Consider the following 27,185-nt stretch of genomic DNA (forward strand, 5'->3'; position numbering starts at 1 on the left):
GCCCAGCAAGGGCCACCCTGGCCCCACTGCTGCCTGCTGCTGCTGCTCTCTGCATCAGCCAGGCCCAGGTCTGTTCTGCACTGCACTCCCACACTGCAGCCAGCCTCACACTGCAGCAGCAGCAGCCAGCCCCACACTGCAGCAGCAGCCAGCCCCACACTGCAGCAGCAGCAGCCCCACACTGCAGCAGCAGCCAGCCTCACACTGCAGCAGCAGCAGCCTCACACTGCAGCAGCAGCCAGCCCCACACTGCAGCAGCAGCAGCCCCACACTGCAGCAGCAGCAGCCCCACACTGCAGCAGCAGCAGCCTCACACTGCAGCAGCAGCCAGCCCCACACTGCAGCAGCAGCAGCCTCACACTGCAGCAGCAGCAGCCCCACACTGCAGCAGCAGCATCCTCACACTGCAGCAGCAGCATCCTCACACTGCAGCAGCAGCAGCCAGCCCCACACTGCAGCAGCAGCAGCCAGCCCCACACTGCAGCAGCAGCAGCCAGCCCCACACTGCAGCAGCAGCCAGCCCCACACTGCAGCAGCAGCAGCCAGCCCCACACTGCAGCAGCAGCCAGCCTCACACTGCAGCAACAGCAGCAGCCTCACACTGCAGCAGCAGCAGCCTCACACTGCAGCAGCAGCCAGCCTCACACTGCAGCAGCAGCAGCCTCACACTGCAGCAGCAGCCAGCCTCACACTGCAGCAGCAGCAGCCTCACACTGCAGCAGCAGCAGCCCCACACTGCAGCAGCAGAGGCCAGCCCCACACTGCAGCAGCAGCAGCCAGCCCCACACTGCAGCAGCAGCAGCAGCCCCACACTGCAGCAGCAGCAGCCCCACACTGCAGCAGCAGAGGCCAGCCCCACACTGCAGCAGCAGCAGCCCCACACTGCAGCAGCAGCAGCCCCACACTGCAGCAGCAGCAGCCTCACACTGCAGCAGCAGCAGCCCCACACTGCAGCAGCAGCCCCACACTGCAGCAGCAGCAGCCTCACACTGCAGCAGCAGCAGCCCCACACTGCAGCAGCAGCAGCCTCACACTGCAGCAGCAGCCCCACACTGCAGCAGCAGCAGCCCCACACTGCAGCAGCAGCAGCCCCACACTGCAGCAGCAGCCAGCCCCACACTGCAGCAGCAGCAGCCCCACACTGCAGCAGCAGCAGCCCCACACTGCAGCAGCAGCAGCAGCCCCACACTGCAGCAGCAGCAGCCAGCCCCACACTGCAGCAGCAGCAGCCCCACAGTGCAGCAGCAGCCAGCCCCACACTGCAGCAGCAGCAGCCCCACACTGCAGCAGCAGCCAGCCCCACACTGCAGCAGCAGCAGCCCCACACTGCAGCAGCAGCAGCCAGCCCCACACTGCAGCAGCAGCCAGCCCCACACTGCAGCAGCAGCAGCCTCACACTGCAGCAGCAGCAGCTCCACACTGCAGCAGCAGCAGCCAGCCCCACACTGCAGCAGCAGCAGCCCCACACTGCTGCAGCAGCCAGCCCCACACTGCAGCAGCAGCCAGCCCCACACTGCAGCAGCAGCAGCCCCACACTGCAGCAGCAGCAGCAGCCCCACACTGCAGCAGCAGAGGCCAGCCCCACACTGCAGCAGCAGCAGCCCCACACTGCAGCAGCAGCAGCCTCACACTGCAGCAGCAGCAGCAGCCTCACACTGCAGCAGCAGCAGCCTCACACTGCAGCAGCAGCCAGCCCCACACTGCAGCAGCAGCAGCCCCACACTGCAGCAGCAGCCAGCCCCACACTGCAGCAGCAGCAGCCTCACACTGCAGCAGCAGCAGCCTCACACTGCAGCAGCAGCCAGCCCCACACTGCAGCAGCAGCCAGCCCCACACTGCAGCAGCAGCAGCCCCACACTGCAGCAGCAGCAGCCTCACACTGCAGCAGCAGCAGCAGCCTCACACTGCAGCAGCAGCAGCCTCACACTGCAGCAGCAGCCAGCCCCACACTGCAGCAGCAGCCTCACACTGCAGCAGCAGCCAGCCCCACACTGCAGCAGCAGCAGCAGCCCCACACTGCAGCAGCAGCAGCCAGCCCCACACTGCAGCAGCAGCAGCCCCACAGTGCAGCAGCAGCCAGCCCCACACTGCAGCAGCAGCAGCCCCACACTGCAGCAGCAGCCAGCCCCACACTGCAGCAGCAGCAGCCCCACACTGCAGCAGCAGCAGCAGCCTCACACTGCAGCAGCAGCAGCTCCACACTGCAGCAGCAGCAGCAGCCCCACACTGCAGCAGCAGCAGCAGCCTCACACTGCAGCAGCAGCCAGCCCCACACTGCAGCAGCAGCCAGCCCCACACTGCAGCAGCAGCAGCCCCACACTGCTGCAGCAGCCAGCCCCACACTGCAGCAGCAGCAGCCGCCCCACACTGCAGCAGCAGCAGCCTCACACTGCAGCAGCAGCAGCCCCACACTGCAGCAGCAGCAGCCTCACACTGCAGCAGCAGCCAGCCCCACACTGCAGCAGCAGCAGCCCCACACTGCAGCAGCAGCCAGCCCCACACTGCAGCAGCAGCAGCCTCACACTGCAGCAGCAGCAGCCCCACACTGCAGCAGCAGCCAGCCCCACACTGCAGCAGCAGCAGCCCCACACTGCAGCAGCAGCAGCAGCCTCACACTGCAGCAGCAGCAGCTCCACACTGCAGCAGCAGCAGCAGCCTCACACTGCAGCAGCAGCAGCCTCACACTGCAGCAGCAGCCAGCCCCACACTGCAGCAGCAGCAGCCCCACACTGCAGCAGCAGCAGCCTCACACTGCAGCAGCAGCAGCAGCCTCACACTGCAGCAGCAGCAGCCCCACACTGCAGCAGCAGCAGCCTCACACTGCAGCAGCAGCCAGCCCCACACTGCAGCAGCAGCAGCCCCACACTGCAGCAGCAGCCAGCCCCACACTGCAGCAGCAGCAGCCTCACACTGCAGCAGCAGCAGCCCCACACTGCAGCAGCAGCAGCCTCACACTGCAGCAGCAGCCAGCCTCACACTGCAGCAGCAGCCAGCCCCACACTGCAGCAGCAGCAGCCCCACACTGCTGCAGCAGCCAGCCCCACACTGCAGCAGCAGCAGCCGCCCCACACTGCAGCAGCAGCAGCCTCACACTGCAGCAGCAGCAGCCCCACACTGCAGCAGCAGCAGCCTCACACTGCAGCAGCAGCCAGCCCCACACTGCAGCAGCAGCAGCCTCACACTGCAGCAGCAGCCAGCCCCACACTGCAGCAGCAGCCAGCCCCACACTGCAGCAGCAGCAGCCCCACACTGCAGCAGCAGCAGCAGCCCCACACTGCAGCAGCAGCAGCCTCACACTGCAGCAGCAGCAGCCAGCCCCACACTGCAGCAGCAGCAGCCCCACACTGCAGCAGCAGCAGCCTCACACTGCAGCAGCAGCAGCCCCACACTGCAGCAGCAGCAGCCCCACACTGCAGCAGCAGCAGCCTCACACTGCAGCAGCAGCAGCCAGCCCCACACTGCAGCAGCAGCAGCCTCACACTGCAGCAGCCAGCCCCACACTGCAGCAGCAGCAGCCTCACACTGCAGCAGCAGCCAGCCCTGCTCTGAGCCTCAGGGACTGCTGTGTCCAGCAGGTCTGGGGAGGTTCTCCTCCCCCTCTGCTCTGCTGACACCACAGCTGGAATGCCAAGTCCAGTGCTAGAGAGACAGAGACCTGCTGGAGAGAGTCCCAACAGAGAGCTGTGAGGATGCTGCAGGGGCTGCAACAGCTCTGCGATGAAAGGCTGAGAGCCCTGGGGCTGCTGAGTCTGGAGAGGAGAAGGCTGAGAGGAGACCTGGTCACTGTCTCTCAATGTCTGAGGGGGTGGGGGTGAGGAGGAAGGGGCCAGGCTCTGCTTGGTGGTGCCCAGGGACAGGACAGGGACCAGCAGGGACAGGCTGGAACCCAGGAGGCTCCACCTCAGCATGAGGAGAAACTTCTTTGGTGTGAGGGAGCTGGAGGCCTGCAGCAGGCTGCCCAGAGAGGCTGAGTGAGCCTCCTCTGGAGACTTTCCCAGCCCACCTGGATGGTTCCTGGGTGCCCTGCCCTGGTGGACTGGGTGATCTCTGGGGGTCCCTTCCAGCCCTCAGCCCTGTCCCTCTCCCCCCAGGCCTGTGATGGAGGTGCCCAGCGAGCAGCCCTTCAGCGAGGAGCAGGCTCGGCGCTACTTCCGAGACATGGTGCTGGGCATCGAGTACTGTGAGTACTGCTGCAGGGCATGGGGCACAGCTCTGCTGGGCACTGAGTACTGTGAGTACTGCTGCAGGGCACAGCTCTGCTGGGCATAGAGTACTGTGAGTACTGCTGCAGGGCACAGCTCTGCTGGGCACTGAGTACTGTGAGTACTGCTGCAGGGCATGGGGCACAGCTCTGCTGGGCACTGAGTACTGTGAGTACTGCTGCAGGGCACAGCTCTGCTGGGCATTGAGTACTGTGAGTACTGCTGCAGGGCACAGCTCTGCTGGGCACTGAGTACTGTGAGTACTGCTGCAGGGCACAGCTCTGCTGGGCATAGAGTACTGTGAGTACTGCTGCAGGGCACAGCTCTGCTGGGCACTGAGTACTGTGAGTACTGCTGCAGGGCATGGGGCACAGCTCTGCTGGGCACTGAGTACTGTGAGTACTGCTGCAGGGCACAGCTCTGCTGGGCATTGAGTACTGTGAGTACTGCTGCAGGGCACAGCTCTGCTGGGCACTGAGTACTGTGAGTACTGCTGCAGGGCATGGGGCACAGCTCTGCTGGGCACTGAGTACTGTGAGTACTGCTGCAGGGCACAGCTCTGCTGGGCATTGAGTACTGTGAGTACTGCTGCAGGGCACAGCTCTGCTGGGCACTGAGTACTGTGAGTACTGCTGCAGGGCATGGGGCACAGCTCTGCTGGGCATTGAGTACTGTGAGTACTGCTGCAGGGCACAGCTCTGCTGGGCACTGAGTACTGTGAGTACTGCTGCAGGGCACAGCTCTGCTGGGCACTGAGTACTGTGAGTACTGCTGCAGGGCATGGGGCACAGCTCTGCTGGGCATAGAGTACTGTGAGTACTGCTGCAGGGCACAGCTCTGCTGGGCACTGAGTACTGTGAGTACTGCTGCAGGGCATGGGGCACAGCTCTGCTGGGCACTGAGTACTGTGAGTACTGCTGCAGGGCACAGCTCTGCTGGGCATTGAGTACTGTGAGTACTGCTGCAGGGCACAGCTCTGCTGGGCACTGAGTACTGTGAGTACTGCTGCAGGGCATGGGGCACAGCTCTGCTGGGCATTGAGTACTGTGAGTACTGCTGCAGGGCACAGCTCTGCTGGGCATTGAGTACTGTGAGTACTGCTGCAGGGCATGGGGCACAGCTCTGCTGGGCACTGAGTACTGTGAGTACTGCTGCAGGGCACAGCTCTGCTGGGCATTGAGTACTGTGAGTACTGCTGCAGGGCACAGCTCTGCTGGGCATTGAGTACTGTGAGTACTGCTGCAGGGCACAGCTCTGCTGGGCACTGAGTACTGTGAGTACTGCTGCAGGGCACAGCTCTGCTGGGCATTGAGTACTGTGAGTACTGCTGCAGGGCATGGGGCACAGCTCTGCTGGGCACTGAGTACTGTGAGTACTGCTGCAGGGCACAGCTCTGCTGGGCATTGAGTGCTGTGAGTACTGCTGCAGGGCACAGCTCTGCTGGGCATTGAGTACTGTGAGTACTGCTGCAGGGCATGGGGCACAGCTCTGCTGGGCACTGAGTACTGTGAGTACTGCTGCAGGGCACAGCTCTGCTGGGCACTGAGTACTGTGAGTACTGCTGCAGGGCATGGGGCACAGCTCTGCTGGGCACTGAGTACTGTGAGTACTGCTGCAGGGCACAGCTCTGCTGGGCATTGAGTACTGTGAGTACTGCTGCAGGGCACAGCTCTGCTGGGCATTGAGTGCTGTGAGTACTGCTGCAGGGCACAGCTCTGCTGGGCACTGAGTACTGTGAGTACTGCTGCAGGGCCTGGGGCACAGCTCTGCAGGGCTCAGCACTGAGGGCTCAGCTCTGAGGGCACAGCTCTGAGGGCACAGCTCTGCAGGGCACAGCTCTGAGGGCACAGCTCTGAGGGCACAGCTCTGCAGGGCTCAGCTCTGCAGGGCACAGCTCTGAGGGCACAGCTCTGCAGGACTCAGCTCTGCAGGGCACAGCTCTGAGGGCTCAGCACTGAGGGCTCAGCTCTGAGGGCACAGCTCTGAGGGCTCAGCTCTGCAGGGCACAGCTCTGAGGGCACAGCTCTGAGGGCTCAGCTCTGAGGGCACAGCTCTGCAGGGCTCAGCTCTGCAGGGCTCAGCTCTGAGGGCACAGCTCTGAGGGCACAGCTCTGCAGGGCACAGCTCTGAGGGCTCAGCTCTGAGGGCACAGCTCTGAGGGCTCAGCTCTGCAGGGCTCAGCACTGAGTGCTCAGCTCTGAGGGCTCAGCTCTGCAGGGCTCAGCACTGAGGGCTCAGCTCTGAGGGCACAGCTCTGAGGGCACAGCTCTGCAGGGCTCAGCTCTGCAGGGCTCAGCTCTGAGGGCACAGCTCTGAGGGCACAGCTCTGAGGGCTCAGCTCTGAGGGCACAGCTCTGAGGGCTCAGCTCTGCAGGGCTCAGCTCTGAGGGCACAGCTCTGCAGGGCACAGCTCTGCAGGGCTCAGCTCTGAGGGCACAGCTCTGAGGGCACAGCTCTGAGGGCACAGCTCTGAGGGCACAGCTCTGCAGGGCTCAGCTCTGAGGGCACAGCTCTGCAGGGCACAGCTCTGAGGGCTCAGCTCTGAGGGCACAGCTCTGAGGGCTCAGCTCTGAGGGCTCAGCTCTGAGGGCACAGCTCTGAGGGCTCAGCTCTGCAGGGCACAGCTCTGCAGGGCTCAGCTCTGAGGGCTCAGCTCTGAGGGCTCAGCTCTGAGGGCTCAGCTCTGAGGGCACAGCTCTGAGGGCTCAGCTCTGAGGGCACAGCTCTGCAGGGCTCAGCTCTGCAGGGCACAGCTCTGCAGGGCTCAGCTCTGAGGGCACAGCTCTGAGGGCACAGCTCTGCAAGGCACAGCTCTGAGGGCTCAGCTCTGAGGGCACAGCTCTGAGGGCACAGCTCTGAGGGCACAGCACTGAGGGCTCAGCTCTGAGGGCACAGCTCTGCAGGGCACAGCTCTGAGGGCACAGCTCTGAGGGCACAGCACTGAGGGCTCAGCTCTGAGGGCACAGCTCTGAGGGCACAGCTCTGCAGGGCACAGCTCTGAGGGCACAGCTCTGAGGGCACAGCTCTGCAGGGCTCAGCTCTGAGGGCACAGCTCTGAGGGCACAGCTCTGAGGGCACAGCTCTGCAGGGCTCAGCTCTGAGGGCACAGCTCTGAGGGCACAGCTCTGCAGGGCTCAGCTCTGAGGGCACAGCTCTGAGGGCACAGCTCTGCAGGGCTCAGCTCTGAGGGCTCAGCTCTGCAGGGCACAGCTCTGAGGGCACAGCTCTGAGGGCTCAGCTCTGCAGGGCACAGCTCTGAGGGCACAGCTCTGCAGGGCTCAGCTCTGAGGGCACAGCTCTGAGGGCACAGCTCTGCAGGGCTCAGCTCTGAGGGCTCAGCTCTGCAGGGCACAGCTCTGAGGGCACAGCTCTGAGGGCTCAGCTCTGCAGGGCACAGCTCTGAGGGCACAGCTCTGCAGGGCTCAGCTCTGAGGGCACAGCTCTGAGGGCACAGCTCTGCAGGGCACAGCTCTGAGGGCTCAGCTCTGAGGGCACAGCTCTGAGGGCTCAGCTCTGAGGGCTCAGCTCTGCAGGGCTCAGCACTGAGTGCTCAGCTCTGAGGGCACAGCTCTGCAGGGCACAGCTCTGAGGGCACAGCTCTGAGGGCACAGCTCTGCAGGGCTCAGCTCTGCAGGGCACAGCTCTGCAGGGCTCAGCTCTGAGGGCTCAGCTCTGAGGGCACAGCTCTGAGGGCACAGCTCTGCAAGGCACAGCTCTGAGGGCTCAGCTCTGAGGGCACAGCTCTGCAGGGCACAGCTCTGAGGGCACAGCTCTGAGGGCACAGCACTGAGGGCTCAGCTCTGAGGGCACAGCTCTGAGGGCACAGCTCTGCAGGGCACAGCTCTGAGGGCTCAGCTCTGAGGGCACAGCTCTGAGGGCACAGCTCTGAGGGCACAGCACTGAGGGCTCAGCTCTGAGGGCACAGCTCTGAGGGCACAGCTCTGCAGGGCTCAGCACTGAGGGCTCAGCTCTGAGGGCACAGCTCTGAGGGCACAGCTCTGAGGGCACAGCACTGAGGGCTCAGCTCTGAGGGCACAGCTCTGAGGGCACAGCTCTGCAGGGCTCAGCACTGAGGGCTCAGCTCTGAGGGCACAGCTCTGAGGGCTCAGCTCTGCAGGGCACAGCTCTGAGGGCACAGCTCTGAGGGCACAGCTCTGAGGGCTCAGCTCTGCAGGGCACAGCTCTGAGGGCACAGCTCTGAGGGCTCAGCTCTGCAGGGCACAGCTCTGAGGGCACAGCTCTTAGGGTACAGCTCTGAGGGCTCAGCTCTGAGGGCTCAGCTCTGCAGGGCACAGCTCTGAGGGCACAGCTCTGAGGGCTCAGCTCTGCAGGGCACAGCTCTGAGGGCACAGCTCTGAGGGCTCAGCTCTGCAGGGCTCAGCTCTGAGGGCTCAGCTCTGCAGGGCACAGCTCTGAGGGCACAGCTCTGAGGGCACAGCTCTGAGGGCTCAGCTCTGCAGGGCACAGCTCTGCAGGGCTCAGCTCTGAGGGCACAGCTCTGCAGGGCTCAGCTCTGAGGGCACAGCTCTGAGGGCACAGCTCTGCAGGGCTCAGCTCTGAGGGCTCAGCTCTGCAGGGCACAGCTCTGAGGGCACAGCTCTGAGGGCTCAGCTCTGCAGGGCACAGCTCTGAGGGCACAGCTCTGAGGGCTCAGCTCTGCAGGGCACAGCTCTGAGGGCACAGCTCTGAGGGCACAGCTCTGCAGGGCTCAGCTCTGAGGGCACAGCTCTGAGGGCACAGCTCTGCAGGGCTCAGCTCTGCAGGGCACAGCTCTGAGGGCACAGCTCTGAGGGCACAGCTCTGCAGGGCACAGCTCTGAGGGCTCAGCTCTGAGGGCACAGCTCTGCAGGGCTCAGCTCTGAGGGCACAGCTCTGAGGGCTCAGCTCTGAGGGCTCAGCTCTGCAGGGCACAGCTCTGAGGGCACAGCTCTGAGGGCACAGCTCTGCAGGGCTCAGCTCTGAGGGCACAGCTCTGAGGGCTCAGCTCTGCAGGGCACAGCTCTGAGGGCACAGCTCTGCAGGGCTCAGCTCTGAGGGCACAGCTCTGAGGGCACAGCTCTGCAGGGCTCAGCTCTGCAGGGCACAGCTCTGAGGGCACAGCTCTGCAGGGCTCAGCTCTGAGGGCACAGCTCTGCAGGGCACAGCTCTGAGGGCACAGCTCTGAGGGCACAGCTCTGCAGGGCTCAGCTCTGAGGGCACAGCTCTGAGGGCACAGCTCTGAGGGCTCAGCTCTGAGGGCACAGCTCTGCAGGGCACAGCTCTGCAGGGCTCAGCTCTGAGGGCTCAGCTCTGAGGGCACAGCTCTGAGGGCTCAGCTCTGCAGGGCACAGCTCTGAGGGCACAGCTCTGAGGGCACAGCTCTGCAGGGCTCAGCTCTGAAGGCTCAGCTCTGCAGGGCACAGCTCTGAGGGCACAGCTCTGAGGGCTCAGCTCTGCAGGGCTCAGCTCTGAGGGCTCAGCTCTGAGGGCACAGCTCTGCAGGACTCAGCTCTGCAGGGCTCAGCTCTGAGGGCTCAGCTCTGAGGGCTCAGCTCTGAGGGCTCAGCTCTGAAGGCTCAGCTCTGAGGGCACAGCTCTGAGGGCTCAGCTCTGCAGGGCTCAGCTCTGAGGGCTCAGCTCTGAGGGCACAGCTCTGCAGGACTCAGCTCTGCAGGGCTCAGCTCTGAGGGCTCAGCTCTGAGGGCTCAGCTCTGAGGGCACAGCTCTGAGGGCTCAGCTCTGCCTCCTGCCTCTGCCCTGGGCTGGGGTTTGCTGCTGGAGCTGGCCCTGCCCACCTCACTTGCACCCAGGCAATATCACAGAGGCCAGGAGCCAGAGGCCAGGAGCAGTTGTTCCACAGAGGCCATCAGGAAAGCTGTGGCTTCCTCTCCTCTTCCTTTCATCTCTTTGGAGAGCATCTTTGAAGGCAACCTTGGAGGATGAGGAGGGCAGTGACAGGGACACAGTCAGCTGGCTTCAGCTGCAGCACACCCTGCCAGCAGCTCAGCAGGGCAGGTGCTGGTGAGAGGCATGGGGCAGGGCTCTGTCCCTGTGTGCTCCCTCCACAGCACCAGCCTGAGCCAGTCCTCATCACTCAGGGGTGTCAGAGGAGCAGCACTGCTGTGCCCTGGCAGGCAGGTGGTGACAAGTGTGTTCCCAGCTTCCAGCCCCCACAGCAAGCTGTCCCTGCAGCCTCTCTGGCATCCCCTGCTCTTGGCAAGCCTGGGATGGTTCAGAAGCCTCCAGGTGCCAGAGTCAGTCCCTGGGCTTAGGTGGAAGTGTGGCTGTGGATGGGAAGCTCAGGACTGTTCCTCAGTAGTCTGGAGGGCAGAGGCTGCAGCTGGTGATCCTCTGCTCAGCACTGATGCTGCAGCACAGCCCCAGTGCCTCAGCTGGGAGCCAGGCTCTGCTGGCTGCAGGCCACTGCATCCCTGCTCAGGGGGGCTTGGAGTTCAGAAGATAGTTTAAGATAAACCCAGCAGCTGCTGGGCAGTAAGGGCTGGATGCCCACAAGCACCCAGAGAGGCTTAGAGACATTCCAGCTGGGGAAACCCTGCAAGGTCCTGGGGAACAGAAGGGAGCTGGAGGCCTGGGGCAGGCTGCCCAGAGAGGCTGAGGAGCCTCCTCTGGAGGCTTCCCAACCCCCCCTGGCTGTGTTCTGTGTGCCCTGCCCTGGGTGCCCCTGCTCTGGCAGGCTTGGACTGGATGATCTCCAGAGGTCCCTTCCAGCCCCTGAAGTTCTGTGGTCACTGAGTCCAACCATTCCTAACTGTGCCAAGCCTGAAGCATGGCTCTCAGCACCACATCCCCTGGGTTGGCTGGGCATTCAACCACCTCCCTGGGCAGCCTGTGCCAGTTGCTCAGAGCCCTTTCAATGAAGACATTTCTTCTGCTGTCCAACCTAAACCTCCCCTGGGGCATCTTGAGCCTGTTTCCTCTCCCTTGTTACCAGAGCCCAACCCCCCCCGGCTCCAGCCTCCTTTCAGGGAGCTGTGGCTGCCTCCTGCCTGCAGGTGTTGAAGGCCAGGCTGGATGAGGCCCTGAACACCTCCAGGCAGGAGGCAGCCACAGCCTCCCTGGGCAGCCTGTGCCAGGCTCTCCCCAGCCTCATCCTGAAGAACTTCTTCCTCAGCTCCACTCTAACCACCTCCCACCAGCCCAGGCTGCTCAGGGCCTCATCCAGCCTGGCCTTGGACAGCTGCAGGGGGGGCAGCTCCCTTAAGGGGCTCTGTCGTCCTGGCTGTGTGAGCCCCGCAGCAGCTGTGCACAGCACAGAGGCAGCAGCAGCCTGACCCTGCAGGGCAGCGTGGCAGAGGTGTGAGCAGGGCTCTGGGTGCAGCAGGGGCTGGCAGCCGTGTGCAGGGCTGGCAGTGGGGGGCTGCAGAGCCCGCCGAGGCTGGCTGTGGGCTCCAGCCAGGAGCACAGCTGGAGACAGCTCCCCGGTGCCTGTGCTCCGCCGGTTGGGTGGCTCGGGGCTGTCCTTGGCAGCATTGCTGGGGACAGGGGGGTGCTGGGTGTGGGACTCTGCCCGGGGGGGCACTGGGGAGGCACGGCTCAAGGAGCTGCAGCTCTGCCAGCCCCGGTGCCAGGCAGCCGCGCTGCCGCCCCCGGGAGCGTGCCTTGCGCCTGGCTCCGTGGCACGCAGGCAGCCTGCTGTGTGTGCTCTTCCCTAGTGCACTACCAGAAGATCATCCACAGGGACATCAAACCTTCCAACCTGCTGCTGGGGGACGATGGCCACGTCAAGATCGCCGACTTCGGCGTCAGCAACCAGTTCGAGGGCAGCGACGCGCGGCTGCGCGGCACGGCGGGCACGCCGGCCTTCACGGCACCCGAGGCACTCTCGCCCGCCGGCCACAGCTTCAGTGGCAAGGTGGGGCCCTGCTCACGGCCCCCCGGGCCCCAGGCAGGGCAGCAGCGGCCCTGCACCTCCTGTGCTGCCCACGGGGGCGGCGGGGGCGAGGCCGAAGCCCTGGCGCCGCTCTCGGCCTGGCTGCTGCCTGCTGCTGGGCATCTGCCCCGGCAGGAGCCAGCTCTGAGCCTGCCCCCTGCCCAGGAGCAGAGGGAGAGCTCCTGCTTCCCTTCCAGAGCAGTCAGGAGCCACAGGGGTGCTGGGCACCAAGGTCATGTCAGGATGCCCTGAAAGCGAGGGGCAGTGGGCAGGGGCAGTGCTGCTGTGGTGGCAGCACAGAGCCCTCGGGGTTGGAGGAGACCTCCTGAGCTCATCCAGCCCAGCCCCAGCCCAGCACTGCCAGGGCACCACTGCCATGGCCTCAGCTCCACAGCCCCACGGCTGTGAAACCCCTCCAGGCATGGGGACTCCACCCCTGCCCTGGGCAGCCTGGGCCAGGCCTGGACAACTCTTCTGGGGATGAAATTTTCCTGAGGGCCAACCTAAGCCTCCCCTGGTGACATTTCCTGCCCCTTGTTCCCTGGGAGCAGAGCCCAGCCCCCTCCTGGCTCCAGCCACTCTTGCAGCAGAGACATTTTCCTTCATCTCCAACCTAAGCCTCCCCTGGCACAATCTGAGGACATTTCCTTTCCTTTTATCATCTGATCCTAGGGAGCAGAGCCCAACCCCCCCCCGGTTCCAGCCTCCTCCCAGGGAGCTGCAGAGAGCAAGGAGGTCTCCCTCAGCCTCCTCTGCTCCAGGCTGAACACCCCCAGCTCCCTCAGCTGCTCCTCCCCAGCCCTGCTCTCCAGACCCTGCCCCAGCTCTGTTGCCCTCTCTGGCCCTGCTCCAGCTCCTCAGTGTCCTTCTGGGAGTGAGGAGCCCAGAGCTGACCCCAGGATTCCAGCTGTGGCCTCCCCAGTGCCCAGCCCAGGGGCACAGTCCCTGCCCTGCTCCTGCTGCCCACAGCACTGCTGCTCCAGGCCAGGCTGCTGGTGGCCTCCTTGCCCACCTGGGCACTCCCTGGCTCATCTCCAGCCCCCAGCAACCAACATCCCCCAGGCCCTTTTCCCCTGGGCATCCTCCCAGCCCCTCTGCCCCAGGCCAGCAGTGTTGCTGGGGTGGATGTGATGCAGCTGTGGGACAGGGTTTGGGTTTGGGTTTACTCTGGAGGATGACTTCTGAGGCTCAGCTCCTCTCGGGGGCCAGCCCTGAATGCTGTCAGCTGTAAGGAGCTGGTTGCTGACCACGGTGCTCCACAGCAAGGACCAGGGGGGCAGGACCTGGAGCAGCACAGTCCTCATCCCTGGCATGCTGCAGTGCCTTCAGGAGCCAAGCATCAGAGAGGCTGCACTGAGAGGGAGGAAGTGTGGAATGAGCACAAGTGATGTGCCAGGGGGGCAGGGAAGGTGAAGCTCCTGCAGACCAGCCAGGGGCTGGAGCAGGGCCAGAGAAGGGCAACAAAGCTGGGGAAGGGTCTGGGGAGGAGCAGCTGAGGGAGCTGGGGGTGTTGAGCCTGGAGCAGAGGAGGCTGAGGGAGACCTCCTTGCTCTCTGCAGCTCCCTGAGAGGAGGCTGGAGCCAGGGGGGGATTGTGCTGTTTAACCAAGTAACAGGGGACAGAACACAAGGAGCTGGCCTGGAACTGTGCCAGGGGAGGCTGAGGTTGGAGATGAGGAAAACTTCTTTGCTGCAGCAGTGGTCAGGGCCTGGCCCAGGCTGCCCAGGGAGGTGGTGGAGTCCCCATGCCTGGAGGTGTTCCAGAGCCCTGTGGCCATGGCAGCTGGGGCCAGGGTTTGGTGGCCATGGTGGGGCTGGGTTGGACTGGGTGAGCTCAGAGGCCTTTTCCAGCCCAAACCATTCTGTGGTGCTGTGTTGTCCCAGCCCTGTGCAGCATCCCCCTCACCCCTGCCATGCTCTCTTGCAGGCTCTGGACGTCTGGGCCATGGGCATCACCCTCTACTGCTTTGTTTGTGGCAAGGTAAGGAGGCTTCCCCTCTGGCCCTGCCCCATGGCTCCCCCCTGCCCCTCCCCTGCCCCTCCCCTGCCCCTCCCCTGCCCCTCCCCTGCCTCTCCCCTGCCCCTCCCCTGCCTCTCCCCTGCCTCTCCCCTGCCTCTCCCCTGCCCCTCCCCTGCCTCTCCTCTGCCCCTCCCCTGCCTCCCCCCTGCCTCCCCCCTGCCCCTCCCCTGCCCCTCCCCTGCCCCTCCCCTGCCTCTCCCCTGCCCCTCCCCTGCCTCTCCCCTGCCTCTCCCCTGCCTCTCCCCTGCCTCTCCTCTGCCCCTCCCCTGCCTCCCCCCTGCCCCTCCCCTGCCCCTCCCCTGCCCCTCCCCTGCCCCTCCCCTGCCCCTCCCCTGCCTCTCCCCTGCCCCTCCCCTGCCTCTCCCCTGCCTCTCCCCTGCCTCTCCCCTGCCTCTCCTCTGCCCCTCCCCTGCCTCTCCCCTGCCCCTCCCCTGCCCCTCCCCAGCCCCTCCCCTGCCCCTCCCCTGCCCCTCCCCTGCCCCTCCCCAGCCCCTCCCCTGACCCTCCCCTGCCCCTCCCCACCCCTCCCCTGCCTCTCCCCTGCCCCTCCCCTGCCTCTCCCCTGCCTCTCCCCTGCCTCTCCTCTGCCTCTCCCCTGCCTCTCCCCTGCCTCTCCTCTGCCTCTCCCCTGCCTCTCCCCTGCCTCTCCTCTGCCTCTCCCCTGCCTCTCCCCTGCCTCTCCCCTGCCTCTCCTCTGCCTCTCCCCTGCCTCTCCCCTGCCTCTCCCCTGCCTCTCCTCTGCCTCTCCTCTGCCTCTCCCCTGCCTCTCCCCTGCCTCTCCTCTGCCTCTCCCCTGCCCCTCCTCTGCCTCTCCCCTCCTCTCCCCTCCTCTCCCCTCCTCTCCCCTGCCTCTCCCCTGCCTCTCCCCTCCTCTCCCATGGCTTTTGCCTCATTCCTGTCCAAGGGAAGGCCAATCTTGCCATCATCACCTGCTTGCTGCAAGCTGCTGTGTGCCCAAACAGCAGGGGCTGGCACTGGCAGCTTTGGCTTCCTGTGGCTCCCAGAGCTGCTGCCTGCCCCCAGAGCAGTGGTTTGTGCTGCACAGCCAGAGCAGCACTGCCAGCACCAGCAGCAGCCTGGGAACCCAACCCCCCCAGCTGCCCTGGCCCCAGGGAGCAGAGCTGCCACAAACTGGGAACTCTTTCTGGGACTCTGGCACAGGCTGCCCAGGGAGGCTGTGGCTGCCTCCTGCCTGGAGGTGTTCAGGGCCAGGCTGGATGAGGCCCTGAGCAGCCTGTGCTGGTGGGAGGGGTCCCTGCCCGTGGCATGGGGCTGGGACTGGCTGAGCTTTGTGTCCCTTCCAAGCCAACCTACTCAGTGTGTGGGACCCAGCTGGGCAGCCCCTGGCCCCACAGGCTTGCTCAGCACCCCCTGGCTGCAGGTTCACACCAAGGGCTGCCTCTCACACTTGCCAAAGCAGTGTCACAAAGCTCACAGCTCAGGGCAGCTCCTGGAGAAGTGCTTGGGAGGCTCTGGGGTTGGGGTCCCTGCCCACAGCCCCAGCCCTGGCAGCCACACATCCACAGCAGTCCTGTGGGAAGGAGCTGCCTTTGCTCCCAGCAGGGTGCCCTGGGCATGGGCACTGATCCCTCCTGTCCCCCTGGTGAGAAGCAAGGCCCAGGGCTGAGCCAGGCTGCAGCTTGCAGAGCTGTCTGCCAGAGCTGAGCTGGGCCAGATGGAGACCACAGAGCTGTGTGGGTCAGAAAGACCTCCAAGGGCCTCAGTCCAGCTGCTGACCCCACAGCAGTCACCATCGAGCTACACCTGGCTGCCCAAAGCAGCCTGGCCTTGCACAGCTCCAGGGGGAAGGCAGGCAGCACCTCCTGGGCAGCCTGTGCCAGTCCCTGGCCACCCTTTCACCCTGTTGCCCTCTGCAGACTCCATCTCCTGCCAGGCTGCTGCCCCACTGTGGCCTCAAGCTCCTTGCTCCAGGCCATGCTCAGCAGGGCACAGCACAGCAGGCAGCTGCAGCCTGGGTGGGCTGAGCCTGCTCCCCAGGCATGGAGCTCTGCAGAGCTCTCAGGCAGGAGGCATCCAGCCCAGGGGCCAGCAGAGAGTGGGGGAGATGGCAGAGGCAAAAGCAACTCCATTGCTGGAGCCAGGATGGAAGGCAGGCCCTGGCCTGTGTCTGTAGGGATGTCTGCCCTGGGCCAGATCCTCAGGTGAAGGCTGCAGCCCTGAGTGTTACATTCTGCTGCAGCCTCCTGCTGCTTTCTCCCCTCTGTGGCCAGCACTGGAGGAAGAGAGGGGCAAGGATGTCCCCAGCAGGAGGATGTTTGCCTGCCCCACTGATCCTGCAGCCAGTGCTGAGCCTTGCTGCCTGCTCTGCACTTGGTGATTTCACCTGGCCAGGCAGGCTGAGACAGGCTCCCCCAGCAGCCCCCAGCCCATGCCTGCTCTGCCAAGCCCCTGCTGCATCCCCCCCTGCATCCAGCACAGCTCAGCTGGGCAGAGCCAGGCTGCAGCTGGACATGAACCCAGTGTGGAGCCAGCAAACACTCTGTGTGTGCAGCACTCTGGGTGGAGCAAAGCTACTCTGCAGCACTGCCTCCAGCTCTGGGCCCCCAGCACAAGAAGGACCTGGAGCTGCTGGAGAGGCTCCAGAGGAGGCCACACAGATGATCAGAGGCTGCAGAACCTCTGCCATGGGGCCAGGCTGGGAGAGCTGGGGCTGTTCAGCCTGGAGAAGAGAAGGCTCCAGGGAGGCCTCAGAGCAACCTTCAGTAGCTGAAGGGCTCCAGGAGAGCTGGGGAGGGACTTGTGACAAGGGCTGGGAGGGACAGGATGAGGACAATGGCTTTGAGCTGGGAGAGAGGAGATGGAGACTGGAGATGAGGAAGAGATTGCTGAGAGTGAGGCTGGGGAGCCTCTGGCACAGGCTGCCCAGGGAGGTGCTGGAGATGTTCCCAGCCCTGCAGACATTCAGGATCAGCCTGGCTGTGGCCCTGGGCAGCCTGCTCCAGCTGGAGCTGTCCCTGCTGCCTGCAGGGGTTGGACAGGATGCCCTTGGAGGTCCCTTCCAGCCCAGTGCAGGCTGTGTACACCTGGCCCCAGGGGCTGCAGGCCAGCAGAGCCCTCCCAGCAGTGGCACAAGCTGGTGTCAGGGGCTGCATTGGGCAGGTGGGGTGGAGCAGAAGGAAGGACAATGAGTAGCTGCTGGGCACCTGGGGGGCTGGGGGGAGGGAGGTATCCTGAGCCAGAGCCCTCCACTCTCCTGCATTCATCTTGAGCTGAGCCAGGAATCAGTTGGTTGTGTTTGGAGCTGCTCTGTGTTGGCAGCTCTGTGTGCAGTGCAGAGGGTGCAAGCAGTCAGTGGCTGCTCTGTGAGAGCTGAGCCCCACTGCTGCCAGCACCTCTGGCAGCTGCAAACTCTTCTGCTTGCTTTGCAGTGCCCTTTCATAGATGAATATATTCTGGGGCTGCACAACAGGATCAAGACCAAGCCTGTGGAGTTCCCAGAGGAGTAAGTAACCTTTGCTCACCTACTGGAAACCAAAGCTCAGCTGTCAGTGCTGTTGCTAAGAGCTGGGAGGGTCAGCAGGGAGGCACAGGCAGGGGCAGCTGAGGTGTTCTGTGTTCTCCTGGGGTCTGCACATCAGCTTTGTCCAGGTCACAGAGTGCCAGGTTGGAAGAGACCCCAGGGACCATCTGGTCCAACCTCTCTAGGTCCCAGTGGTGTTGGGATGAGCTGGCCCAGCACCCTGGCAAGCTCAGTCCTAAGGCTGCCAATGTAGGGCAAAAGTGCTGATGTCAGAGAGCTGAGCTGCTGGAGCAGGTCCAGAGGAGGGCACAAAGATGGTCAGGGGGCTGCAGAGCCTCCCCTGTGGGGGCAGGCTGGCAGAGCTGGGGCTGTGCAGCCTGGGGAAGAGAAGGCTCCAGGGAGACCTCAGAGCAGCTTCCAGGACCTGAAGGGCTCCAGGCAGGCAGGGCAGGGACTGTTCCCAAGGGGCTGTGGGGACAGGACAAAGGGCAATGGTTTGGAACCAGAGCAGGGCAGAGTTAGGTTGGACAGCAGCAGGAAGCTCTGCAGTGAGGCTGGGCAGACACTGGAGCAGGCTGCCCAGGGGGGTGGCTGAGGCCCTGTCCCTGCAGACACTCAAGGGCAGACCTGGTGTGGCCCTGGGCAGCCTGCTCCAGCTGGAGCTGTCCCTGCAGGGTGGGCTCTGAGGGTCCCTTCCAGCCCAGAGCAGTCTGTGAAGCTGGGACTGGGACTAGCTCTAGGAAGGAGCCAAAAGCCAAAGGAGACTTTGCAGCCCTGCCAAGGTGTTAGCTGGGGTTGGACACTGAGCTTGGGGCTGGTCAGCAGCTCCTCAGGGACAGGAAACCAAAGCAACTTCCCTTCTGGGCAGCTGTAAAGCCTCTGGCTGCAGCAGGGACCTGCACCGGGGCCAGCCTGGGGGGTTGGTGGCCTGGGCTTGGAAGCTCCTCAAAGGAAGGTGAAGGAACCAGGGAAGAGGCAGAGGAAAGGGCCTGGAGTTGTGCCAGGGGAGGGTGAGGTTGGAGATGAGGAAAGCTTTGTTCGCTGCAGGAGTGGTGAGGGAGTGGCAGAGGCTGCCATGTGGCCTTGGCACTGGGGACAGGGCTTGGGGCCATGGTGGTGCTGGGCTGAGGTTGGGCTGGGTGGTCCTGGAGGCCTTTTCCAGCCCAAACCACTCTGTGACCTGTGACCTTGGGAGGCTCCCTGCCTGCCCTGCTCTGGAAGTGGAGCAGGGGACAAGGCAGAGGGATCAGCTGGAGCTGGCCTGGGCTGGGGAGGCAGTGAGTGGTGATTGTGGTGCTGTCAGAGGAGCCTGGCAGGAGCTGAGTGTGGTCTGAGAGCTGAGTGTGACAGGAGATGACTCCCCTTGCTCTGTGCCACCAAGGCTCCATTCCCTTCCCTTCCTGCTTTGGCATTCTTTCCCTCTGCAGCCCTCTGGTGCCTCCCTGCTGCTGAGGGCTGTGCTTCCCCTGCTTGCTGTCAGCTGGAGCAGCCAGAGCTGAGCTCCCTGTTTGCCCTCCCAAGCAGTCAGGCAGAGCAGGTTTGGCCTTTGGCTGCTCAGTGCACTGCAGGCAAGCAGGAGGAAGCTCAGCTTCTCCTGGCAGGCAGAGGGAGGGCTGTGCCCAGGGAGCCCTGCTGCATGCATCCACCCCCACAGCAATGTTGCCTGAGATGCTGACACTCAGCACAGGTCTGAGCCCCCTCTTGGCAGCCCCTGGCTTGCTCCTGAGGCTGCAGGAAGCCCTGGGTGCTGTCCCTGTCCTGCTTCAGACATCTGCTGGAGCCAGGGCTGCAGGAATCCCCTCCCCATTCAGGGGGAAGCACAGAGAGCTCTGCTGGGGCTGGGGGAGCACAGCTCCAAGGATCTGGCACCACAGCTCAGGGCATTGTCAGGTGGCAAACACTGCCCCACTCATGGCTCTGGGGAGGCTCCAGCAAGCCAGCCCTGTGCCATGGGTGAGGGTCTGCAGCTGAACAGCTCCACAGGACCCAGCATGGGGGGGTGGGAAGGGACCTCTGGAGCTCACCCAGCCCAGGCCCTGCTCCAGCAGGGCACCCACAGCACAGTGCCCAGCAGCACACTGCCCAGGGGGGTTGGGAGCTCTCCACACAAGGACACTCCACAACCTCTCTGGGCAGCCTGCTCCAGGCCTCCAGCACCCTCACAACAAACAACTTTCTCCTCCTCCTGTTCAGGTGGAACCTCCTGGGTCTCACTTTGTGCCCATGGCTCCTTGTGCTGTCCCTGGGCACCACTCAGCAGAGTCTGGCCCCAGCCTCTTGCCCCCCACAGCTCCTTGAGCTCTTGCTGAGCATTGCTCAGCTCCCCTCTGGGGCTGCTCTTCTGCAGGCTCTCAGCCCCAGGGCTCTCAGCCTTTGCTCCTGCCAGAGCTGCTCCAGGCCCCTCAGCAGCTCTGCAGCCTGCCCTGGACTCTCTCCAGCAGTTCTCTGTCCCTCTGAGCTGGGGAGCCCAGACCTGGGCCCAGGACTCCAGATGTGGTCTCTCTAAGGTCAGAGTAGAGGGGGAGGAGAGCCTCCCTTGCCCTGCTGCCCACACTCTCCTTCCTGCACCCCAGGGCCCCTTTGGCCTTCTTGGCCCCCAGGGCACATTGCTGCCTCCTGGGGACCTTGTTGTCCCCCAGCACTCCCAGCTCCTCCTCCTTGGAGCTGCTCCCCAGCAGGTCCCCCCTCAGCTGTGCTGCTGCAGGAGGTTGTTCCTGCCCAGGGCCAGGACCCTGCCCTTGCTGAGCTCCATGAGGCCTCCCTCAGGCAGCAGAGCACAGAGTCTGTCCCTGCCACATTGCTGTGCTCCCAGCAGCTGCTGTGGCCAGGGCAGGCCTTCCCCTTGCAGCACTGCAGCCAACCCCCCTTGGTTTGTGTTTCCCTGGCAGCCTTCTCACCACTTGCTGTGCTCCTGGCATGCTGCACATCTCCCCAGCCATCACCCCTGGGTCAGCAGGCAGCCAGCAGTGGCTGCTCCCAGCTGGGGCTGCAGTCAGCTGCTCCCATTGCATGGGCTGGGAGCTTGTGCTGAGAGCTCTTCCTGCAGCCATTGCCTCCAGGGGCAGTTCTGCTGCCTGATTGCTTTGGGTTTCTCAGTGCCCTGCTCTGAGATCAGAGGATCAGAGAGTTGGTTGGGCTGGAAAAGGCCTCTGAGCTCATCCAGACCAACCTTCAGCCCAGCCCCACCATGGCCACCAAACCCTGGCCCCAGCTGCCATGGCCACAGGAACCCCTCCCGGGGTGGGGACTCCACCTCCCCCCAGGGCAGCCTGGGCCAGGCCCTGACCCCTGCTGCACCAAAGACATTTCCCTGATCCCCAACCTCAGCCTCCCCTGGCACAGTCCCAGGCCAGGTCCTCTTGTTCTGTCCCTTGTGACTTGGTTAAACAGCCCAAACCCCCCTGGCTCCAGCCTCCTCTCAGGGAGCTGCAGAGAGCAAGGAGGTCTCCCTCAGCCTCCTCTGCTCCAGGCTGAACACCCCCAGCTCCCTCAGCTGCTCCTCCCCAGCCCTGCTCTCCAGAGCCTTCCCCAGCTGCTGTTAGCTTGCTGGAGGGGCAGAGGGGGCTGGGTGTGGAGGCTGAAGGCCCTCTCCTTCAGGGAGGCACATGAAGCTGCAGGGCACTGGTCTGGGTCCCCCCTGGCCTCCCACAGGGTTTGCAGCTGGCTGCAGCTGGCAGTGTTTTGGTCTCAGCTGATTTCCCCATGGCTCCCACAGCCACATCCTGTCTGCAGCCAGCCCTGGCAGCTCCCTGCCTGTTTCCTGACAACCTTCAGGACAGAGGTGGAGCTGCCTCCCCTGGGGTCCTGTCCCTTCCCTTCCCTTGGAGACACTGGGATAAATATTTATCCCTCTGGAGCTCTCCCTCATGTCAGAGAGTCCTTGGCAGGGCAGAAGGTAAATGAGGTTGGCTCAGAGCCTGCCTGTCCTGGCACCACTCACAAGCAAGCTGCAGAAGTCACTCTCCAGACGTTTCTGAAGAGAGCCAGAAGCTCTTCCAGCCCTGCTGGTGAGGAGCTCAGCCCAGGCTCATGTTCTGTGACCTGCAGGCACCCTGTGAAATGCTCCCTGGTGCTGGGTGCTGAGCTCTGGTGTTGGTGCTGAGCTCTGTGGTGTTGGTGCTGCCCTGAGAGCTGCTGCAGGACTGGGACTGGGAGAGCTCCAGACAGGAGCTGACAAACTGCACAGCAGGAAGGCTGCTGGGGGAGCAGCAGCAAGGGCCAGGGTGGGGTGGGGGTCACCTGGCCATAGCCCCCCAGACACTTTGTGATCCTCTCCACAGGGGGCTGGGGCAGGGGCACAGGGTGCCCAGAGGGGTGGGAGCTGCCCATCCCTGGCACCAGTGCAGGTCCTTGGGGCAGGGAGCTCTGCCTGGGGCTGGCCCTGCTGGCTGCAGGGCTTGGGCTGGATGGCCTCAGGTCCCTCCCCACCCAGAGCAGTCTCTGGCTCTGTGCTGCAGCTTCACCAGATCAAGCTGTCCCTTTCTGTACCACAGAGCCCAGCTCCAGTTCTGCTCCCAGAACACTTTGGAGTCCCTCTGCGATCCCCCTCTAATGTCCTGTCTGTGAGAAGGTCCTTGGAGGCCTTGCAGGGCATCTGTGAGCTCCCAGCTGGGGCAGGAGTGGATAAGGAAGCCCCAGCAGGGACCATGGCCCTGAGGAGGAGCCAAGCCAGAGAGGTCTTCTCAGGGGAGCAGATGACACTGAACTGGGTGGCAGGGTTGGTCTGCTGGAGGGGAGGAAGGCTCTGCAGAGGGATCTGGCCAGGCTGGATCTGTTGGCCAAGGTCACTGTGTGAGATTAAACCAGGCCAAGGGCTGGGTCCTGCACCTGCATCCCAACACCCCCAGGAGTGCTCCTGGCCTGGGGCAGAGGGGCTGGAAACTGCCTGGTGGAGAAGGAGCTGGGGGATGTTGGTTGCTGGGGGCTGGAGATGAGCCAGGGGGTGCCCAGGGGGGCAAGGAGGCCACCAGCAGCCTGGCCTGGAGCAGCAGTGGTGTGGGCAGCAGGAGCAGGGCAGGGACTGTGCCCCTGGGCTCAGCACTGGGGAGGCCACAGCTGGAATCCTGGGGTCAGCTCTGGGCTCCTCACTCCCAGAAGGACACTGAGGAGCTGGAGCAGGGCCAGAGAAGGGCAACAGAGCTGGGGAAGGGTCTGGAGAGCAGGGCTGGGGAGGAGCAGCTGAGGGAGCTGGGGGTGTTGAGCCTGGAGCAGAGGAGGCTGAGGGAGACCTCCTTGCTCTCTGCAGCTCCCTGAGAGGAGGCTGGAGCCAGGGGGGGGCTGGGCTCTGCTCCCAGGGAACAAGGGGCAGGATGAGAGGAAATGTCACCAGGGGAGGCTTAGGTTGGACCTCAGGAAATTTTCTTCCCCTTGAGGGTTGTCCAGGCCTGGCCCAGGCTGCCCAGGGCAGTGGTGGAGTCCCCAGCCCTGGGGGGGTTCCAGCAAGCTGTGGCCATGGCAGCTGGGGCCAGGGTTTGGTGGCCAGGGTGGTGCTGGGCTGAGGTTGGACTGGATGAGCTCAGAGGGCTTCTCAAGCCAAGCAATTCTGTGACTCTCTAGCAGGTGAGCACACTGCAGCTCCCCCAGTTCCCTCATTAGCTCTCTGGATTTTCTCTTCCCAGAGCACAGCTCAGTGAGGAGCTCCAGGACCTGATCCTGCGCATGCTGGACAAGAACCCGGAGTCCAGGATCACAGTCCCTGAGATCAAGGTGAGCTGCTGCCTGCTGCTCAGCTCTTCCCTGGGGGGGTTCTGGAAGCTCCTCTGGCACAGCCCTCAGAGTGGAGCAGTGCTGAGTGCAGCAGCTCTGACTACTGCTGCTTGGGGCAGGGCTTGGAAGGGACCCTGCCAGAGCAGGGCACCAGGATCAGTGTCCAGGTGGCTGTGGAATCCCTCCAGGGAAGGAGACTCCACAGCCCCTCTGGGCAGCCTGCTCCAGGCCTCACACCAAACAGCTTTCTCCTCATGTTGAGGTGGAACCTCCTGGGCTCCACTTCGTGCCCATTGCCCCTTGTCCTGGCCCTGGGCACCACTGTGCTTCCAAGCAGCAGCAGGTTGCTCACAGCCACCTCCAGCCTGGCTGCAAACACCTCCAGGCAGGAGGCTTCCACCACCTCCCTGGGCAGCCTGGGCCAGGCTCTCACCACCCCCATGGGGAACCACTTCCTCACATCCAGTCTGAGTCTCCCCACTGCTGGTGTTGCTCCCTCCCTGCCTGAGCTGGCAGCCTGGTGCTGTGCTGGAGGGCAGCTGCAGCTGGCGCTGTGCCCCACAGGTGCACCCCTGGCTGACCAGGGCCGGGGCCGAGCCGCTGCCGCTGGAGGAGGAGCACTGCAGCGTGGTGGAGGTGACGGAGGAGGAGGTGCAGAACTCGGTGAAGACCATCCCCAGCCTGCCAGCTGTGGTAGGTGTACAGCACCCCACCCCCCCTGCATGGCTCCAGAGCCTGGGGCTCTGCTGAAGCTGCTGGGGCAGGAGCTGTGCAGGGGGCACAGTGCTGCTCCCGCTGCCTTTCAGCCTGGGGTCAGCTTCCTGTGCCTCAGGGCACTGCTGCAGCCTGGCCCTGCAGCTCCTGAGGGGTGAGGGGTCCTCTGGGTCACAGCCTGAGGGCTGCCCTCAAATATTCCAGCACACCAGGGGCTGCCCTCAAACATCCCAGCACACCAGGGGCTGAGGGGCTGCCCTCAAACATCCCAGCACACCAGGGGCTGAGGGGCTGCCATCAAACATCCCAGCACACCAGGGGCTGAGGGGCTGCCATCAAACATCCCAGCACACCAGGGGCTGCCCTCAAACATCCCAGCACACCAGGGGCTGAGGGGCTGCCATCAAACATCCCAGCACACCAGGGCCTGAGGGGCTGCCATCAAACATCCCAGCACACCAGGGGCTGAGGGGCTGCCATCAAACATCCCAGCACACCAGGGGCTGCCCTCAAACATCCCAGCACACCAGGGGCTGCCATCAAACATCCCAGCACACCAGGGGCTGAGGGGCTGCCCTCAAACATCCCAGCACACCAGGGGCTGAGGGGCTGCCATCAAACATCCCAGCACACCAGGGCCTGAGGGGCTGCCATCAAACATCCCAGCACACCAGGGGCTGCCCTCAAACATCCCAGCACACCAGGGGCTGCCATCAAACATCCCAGCACACCAGGGGCTGCCATCAAACATCCCAGCACACCAGGGGCTGAGGGGCTGCCATCAAACATCCCAGCACACCAGGGCCTGAGGGGCTGCCATCAAACATCCCAGCACACCAGGGGCTGAGGGCTGCCATTACTGTCACTGCAGCAGCTGGCAGGGGTGGCAGCTCTGCTGGGTCAGTGCAGCAGCTGGCAGGGGGGTGGCAGCTCTGCTGGGTCAGTGCAGCAGCTGGCAGGGGGTGGCAGCCCTGCTGGGTCACTGCAGCAGCTGGCAGGGGTGGCAGCTCTGCTGGGTCAGTGCAGCAGCTGGCAGGGGTGGCAGCTCTGCTGGGTCAGTGCAGCAGCTGGCAGGGGATGGCAGCTCTGCTGGGTCAGTGCAGCAGCTGGCAGGGGATGGCAGCTCTGCTGGGTCAGTGCAGCAGCTGGCAGGGGTGGCAGCTCTGCTGGGTCACTGCTGCAGCTGGCAGGGGTGGCAGCTCTGCTGGGTCAGTGCAGCAGCTGGCAGGGGATGGCAGCTCTGCTGGGTCAGTGCAGCAGCTGGCAGGGGATGGCAGCTCTGCTGGGTCACTGCTGCAGCTGGCAGGGGTGGCAGCTCTGCTGGGTCACTGCAGCAGCTGGCAGGGGATGGCAGCTCTGCTGGGTCAGTGCAGCAGCTGGCAGGGGTGGCAGCTCTGCTAGGTCACTGCAGCAGCTGGCAGGGGTGGCAGCTCTGCTAGGTCACTGCAGCAGCTGGCAGGGGTGGCAGCCCTGCTGGGTCAGTGCAGCAGCTGGCAGGGGTGGCAGCTCTGCTGGGTCAGTGCAGCAGCTGGCAGGGGGTGGCAGCTCTGCTGGGTCAGTGCAGCAGCTGGCAGGGGGTGGCAGCTCTGCTGGGTCACTGCTGCAGCTGGCAGGGGTGGCAGCTCTGCTGGGTCAGTGCAGCAGCTGGCAGGGGTGGCAGCCCTGCTGGGTCCCTGCAGCAGCTGGCAGGGGGTGGCAGCTCTGCTGGGTCCCTGCAGCAGCTGGCAGGGGGTGGCAGCTCTGCTGGGTCAGTGCACCAGCTGGCAGGGGTGGCAGCTCTGCTGGGTCAGTGCAGCAGCTGGCAGGGGTGGCAGCCCTGCTGGGTCAGTGCAGCAGCTGGCAGGGGGTGGCAGCTCTGCTGGGTCAGTGCAGCAGCTGGCAGGGGTGGCAGCTCTGCTGGGTCAGTGCAGCAGCTGGCAGGGGGGTGGCAGCTCTGCTGGGTCAGTGCAGCAGCTGGCAGGGGGTGGCAGCTCTGCTGGGTCAGTGCAGCAGCTGGCAGGGGTGGCAGCTCTGCTGGGTCACTGCTGCAGCTGGCAGGGGTGGCAGCTCTGCTGGGTCAGTGCAGCAGCTGGCAGGGGGGTGGCAGCTCTGCTGGGTCAGTGCAGCAGCTGGCAGGGGGTGGCAGCTCTGCTGGGTCACTGCAGCAGCTGGCAGGGGTGGCAGCTCTGCTGGGTCAGTGCAGCAGCTGGCAGGGGGGTGGCAGCTCTGCTGGGTCCCTGCAGCAGCTGGCAGGGGGGTGGCAGCTCTGCTGGGTCAGTGCACCAGCTGGCAGGGGTGGCAGCTCTGCTGGGTCAGTGCACCAGCTGGCAGGGGTGGCAGCCCTGCTGGGTCAGTGCACCAGCTGGCAGGGGGTGGCAGCTCTGCTGGGTCCCTGCAGCAGCTGGCAGGGGTGGCAGCTCTGCTGGGTCACTGCAGCAGCTGGCAGGGCTGGCAGCTCTGCTGGGTCACTGCTGCAGCTGGCAGGGGTGGCAGCTCTGCTGGGTCAGTGCACCAGCTGGCAGGGGTGGCAGCCCTGCTGTCCTCACTGCTTGCTGTCCTGCTGGCAGATCCTGGTGAAGGCCATGCTCCGGAAGCGCTCCTTCGGCAACCCCTTCGAGGCGCAGAGCAGGAGGGAGGAGAGGTCCATGTCTGCCCCAGGGAACCTGCTGATGTATGTATGGCTTAACCTGCCTTCACCTGCTAGTTAATCTGTGACCCAAGATCCATTAGAGATTGGGCAACCAAACTAAGTTTGGGTGTAGCCTAGAGAGGAATTGAAGGGTTGACTTCCTCCCTCCTGTTAGTGGGCAGCAGCAAAGGCAGCAGAGGAGCCACTTGCAAGGCTTCCAGGCTGGCCCTGAGATGATGTGGTTGGTTTGGGGTCTGGGCAGAGGCAGCCAGGCAGAGGGGTGGAGAAGTCTTTGCTGTTGGTCCTTCATGTGAGCAGACATGAAACAGTGCACAGACCTGCAGCTGGCAGGGGCTGGAGCAGCCTGCAAGGGGCAGGAATGGCTGTGCTGGGATTACAAAGGGAGCAGACAAATGGATGATGCTGAAATCCACCAGCAGAGGCTAAGTGCAGAGCTCTGGATGTCCAGAGATGGGAGGGGAATTTCTCTCCCCTTTACTTGGCTCTTGCTCTTCCTCCCTCACGCTGGTCACCCATGCCCTTCAGAGCCAGCATTCTGGGCCACCACTCCAGGAGGAGCTGGGC

The 27,185-nt window shown here is 64.3% G+C and overlaps 1 protein-coding gene across 3 annotated transcripts in view; it reads left to right on the forward strand.

Annotated features, from left to right (window-relative positions):
• Positions 1 to 27,185, forward strand: part of CAMKK1 (calcium/calmodulin dependent protein kinase kinase 1) — a 120,406-nt gene that overhangs the window by 77,228 nt on the left and 15,993 nt on the right. For all 3 annotated transcript variants that reach the window (XM_068165350.1, XM_068165349.1, XM_068165352.1), the window contains exons 9-15: positions 4,092 to 4,180; positions 11,855 to 12,054; positions 13,999 to 14,052; positions 17,481 to 17,554; positions 23,191 to 23,278; positions 23,843 to 23,971; positions 26,539 to 26,642. In XM_068165350.1, coding sequence (XP_068021451.1) covers positions 4,092 to 4,180; positions 11,855 to 12,054; positions 13,999 to 14,052; positions 17,481 to 17,554; positions 23,191 to 23,278; positions 23,843 to 23,971; positions 26,539 to 26,642 — 738 coding nt within the window. The remainder of the gene's footprint in view (positions 1 to 4,091; positions 4,181 to 11,854; positions 12,055 to 13,998; positions 14,053 to 17,480; positions 17,555 to 23,190; positions 23,279 to 23,842; positions 23,972 to 26,538; positions 26,643 to 27,185) is intronic.

This window comes from Melanerpes formicivorus, unplaced genomic scaffold, assembly GCF_026170545.1.
Source record: "Melanerpes formicivorus ecotype bairdi unplaced genomic scaffold, bMelFor1.0.p_v2 SCAF_88, whole genome shotgun sequence".
Lineage (NCBI taxonomy): Eukaryota > Metazoa > Chordata > Aves > Piciformes > Picidae > Melanerpes > Melanerpes formicivorus.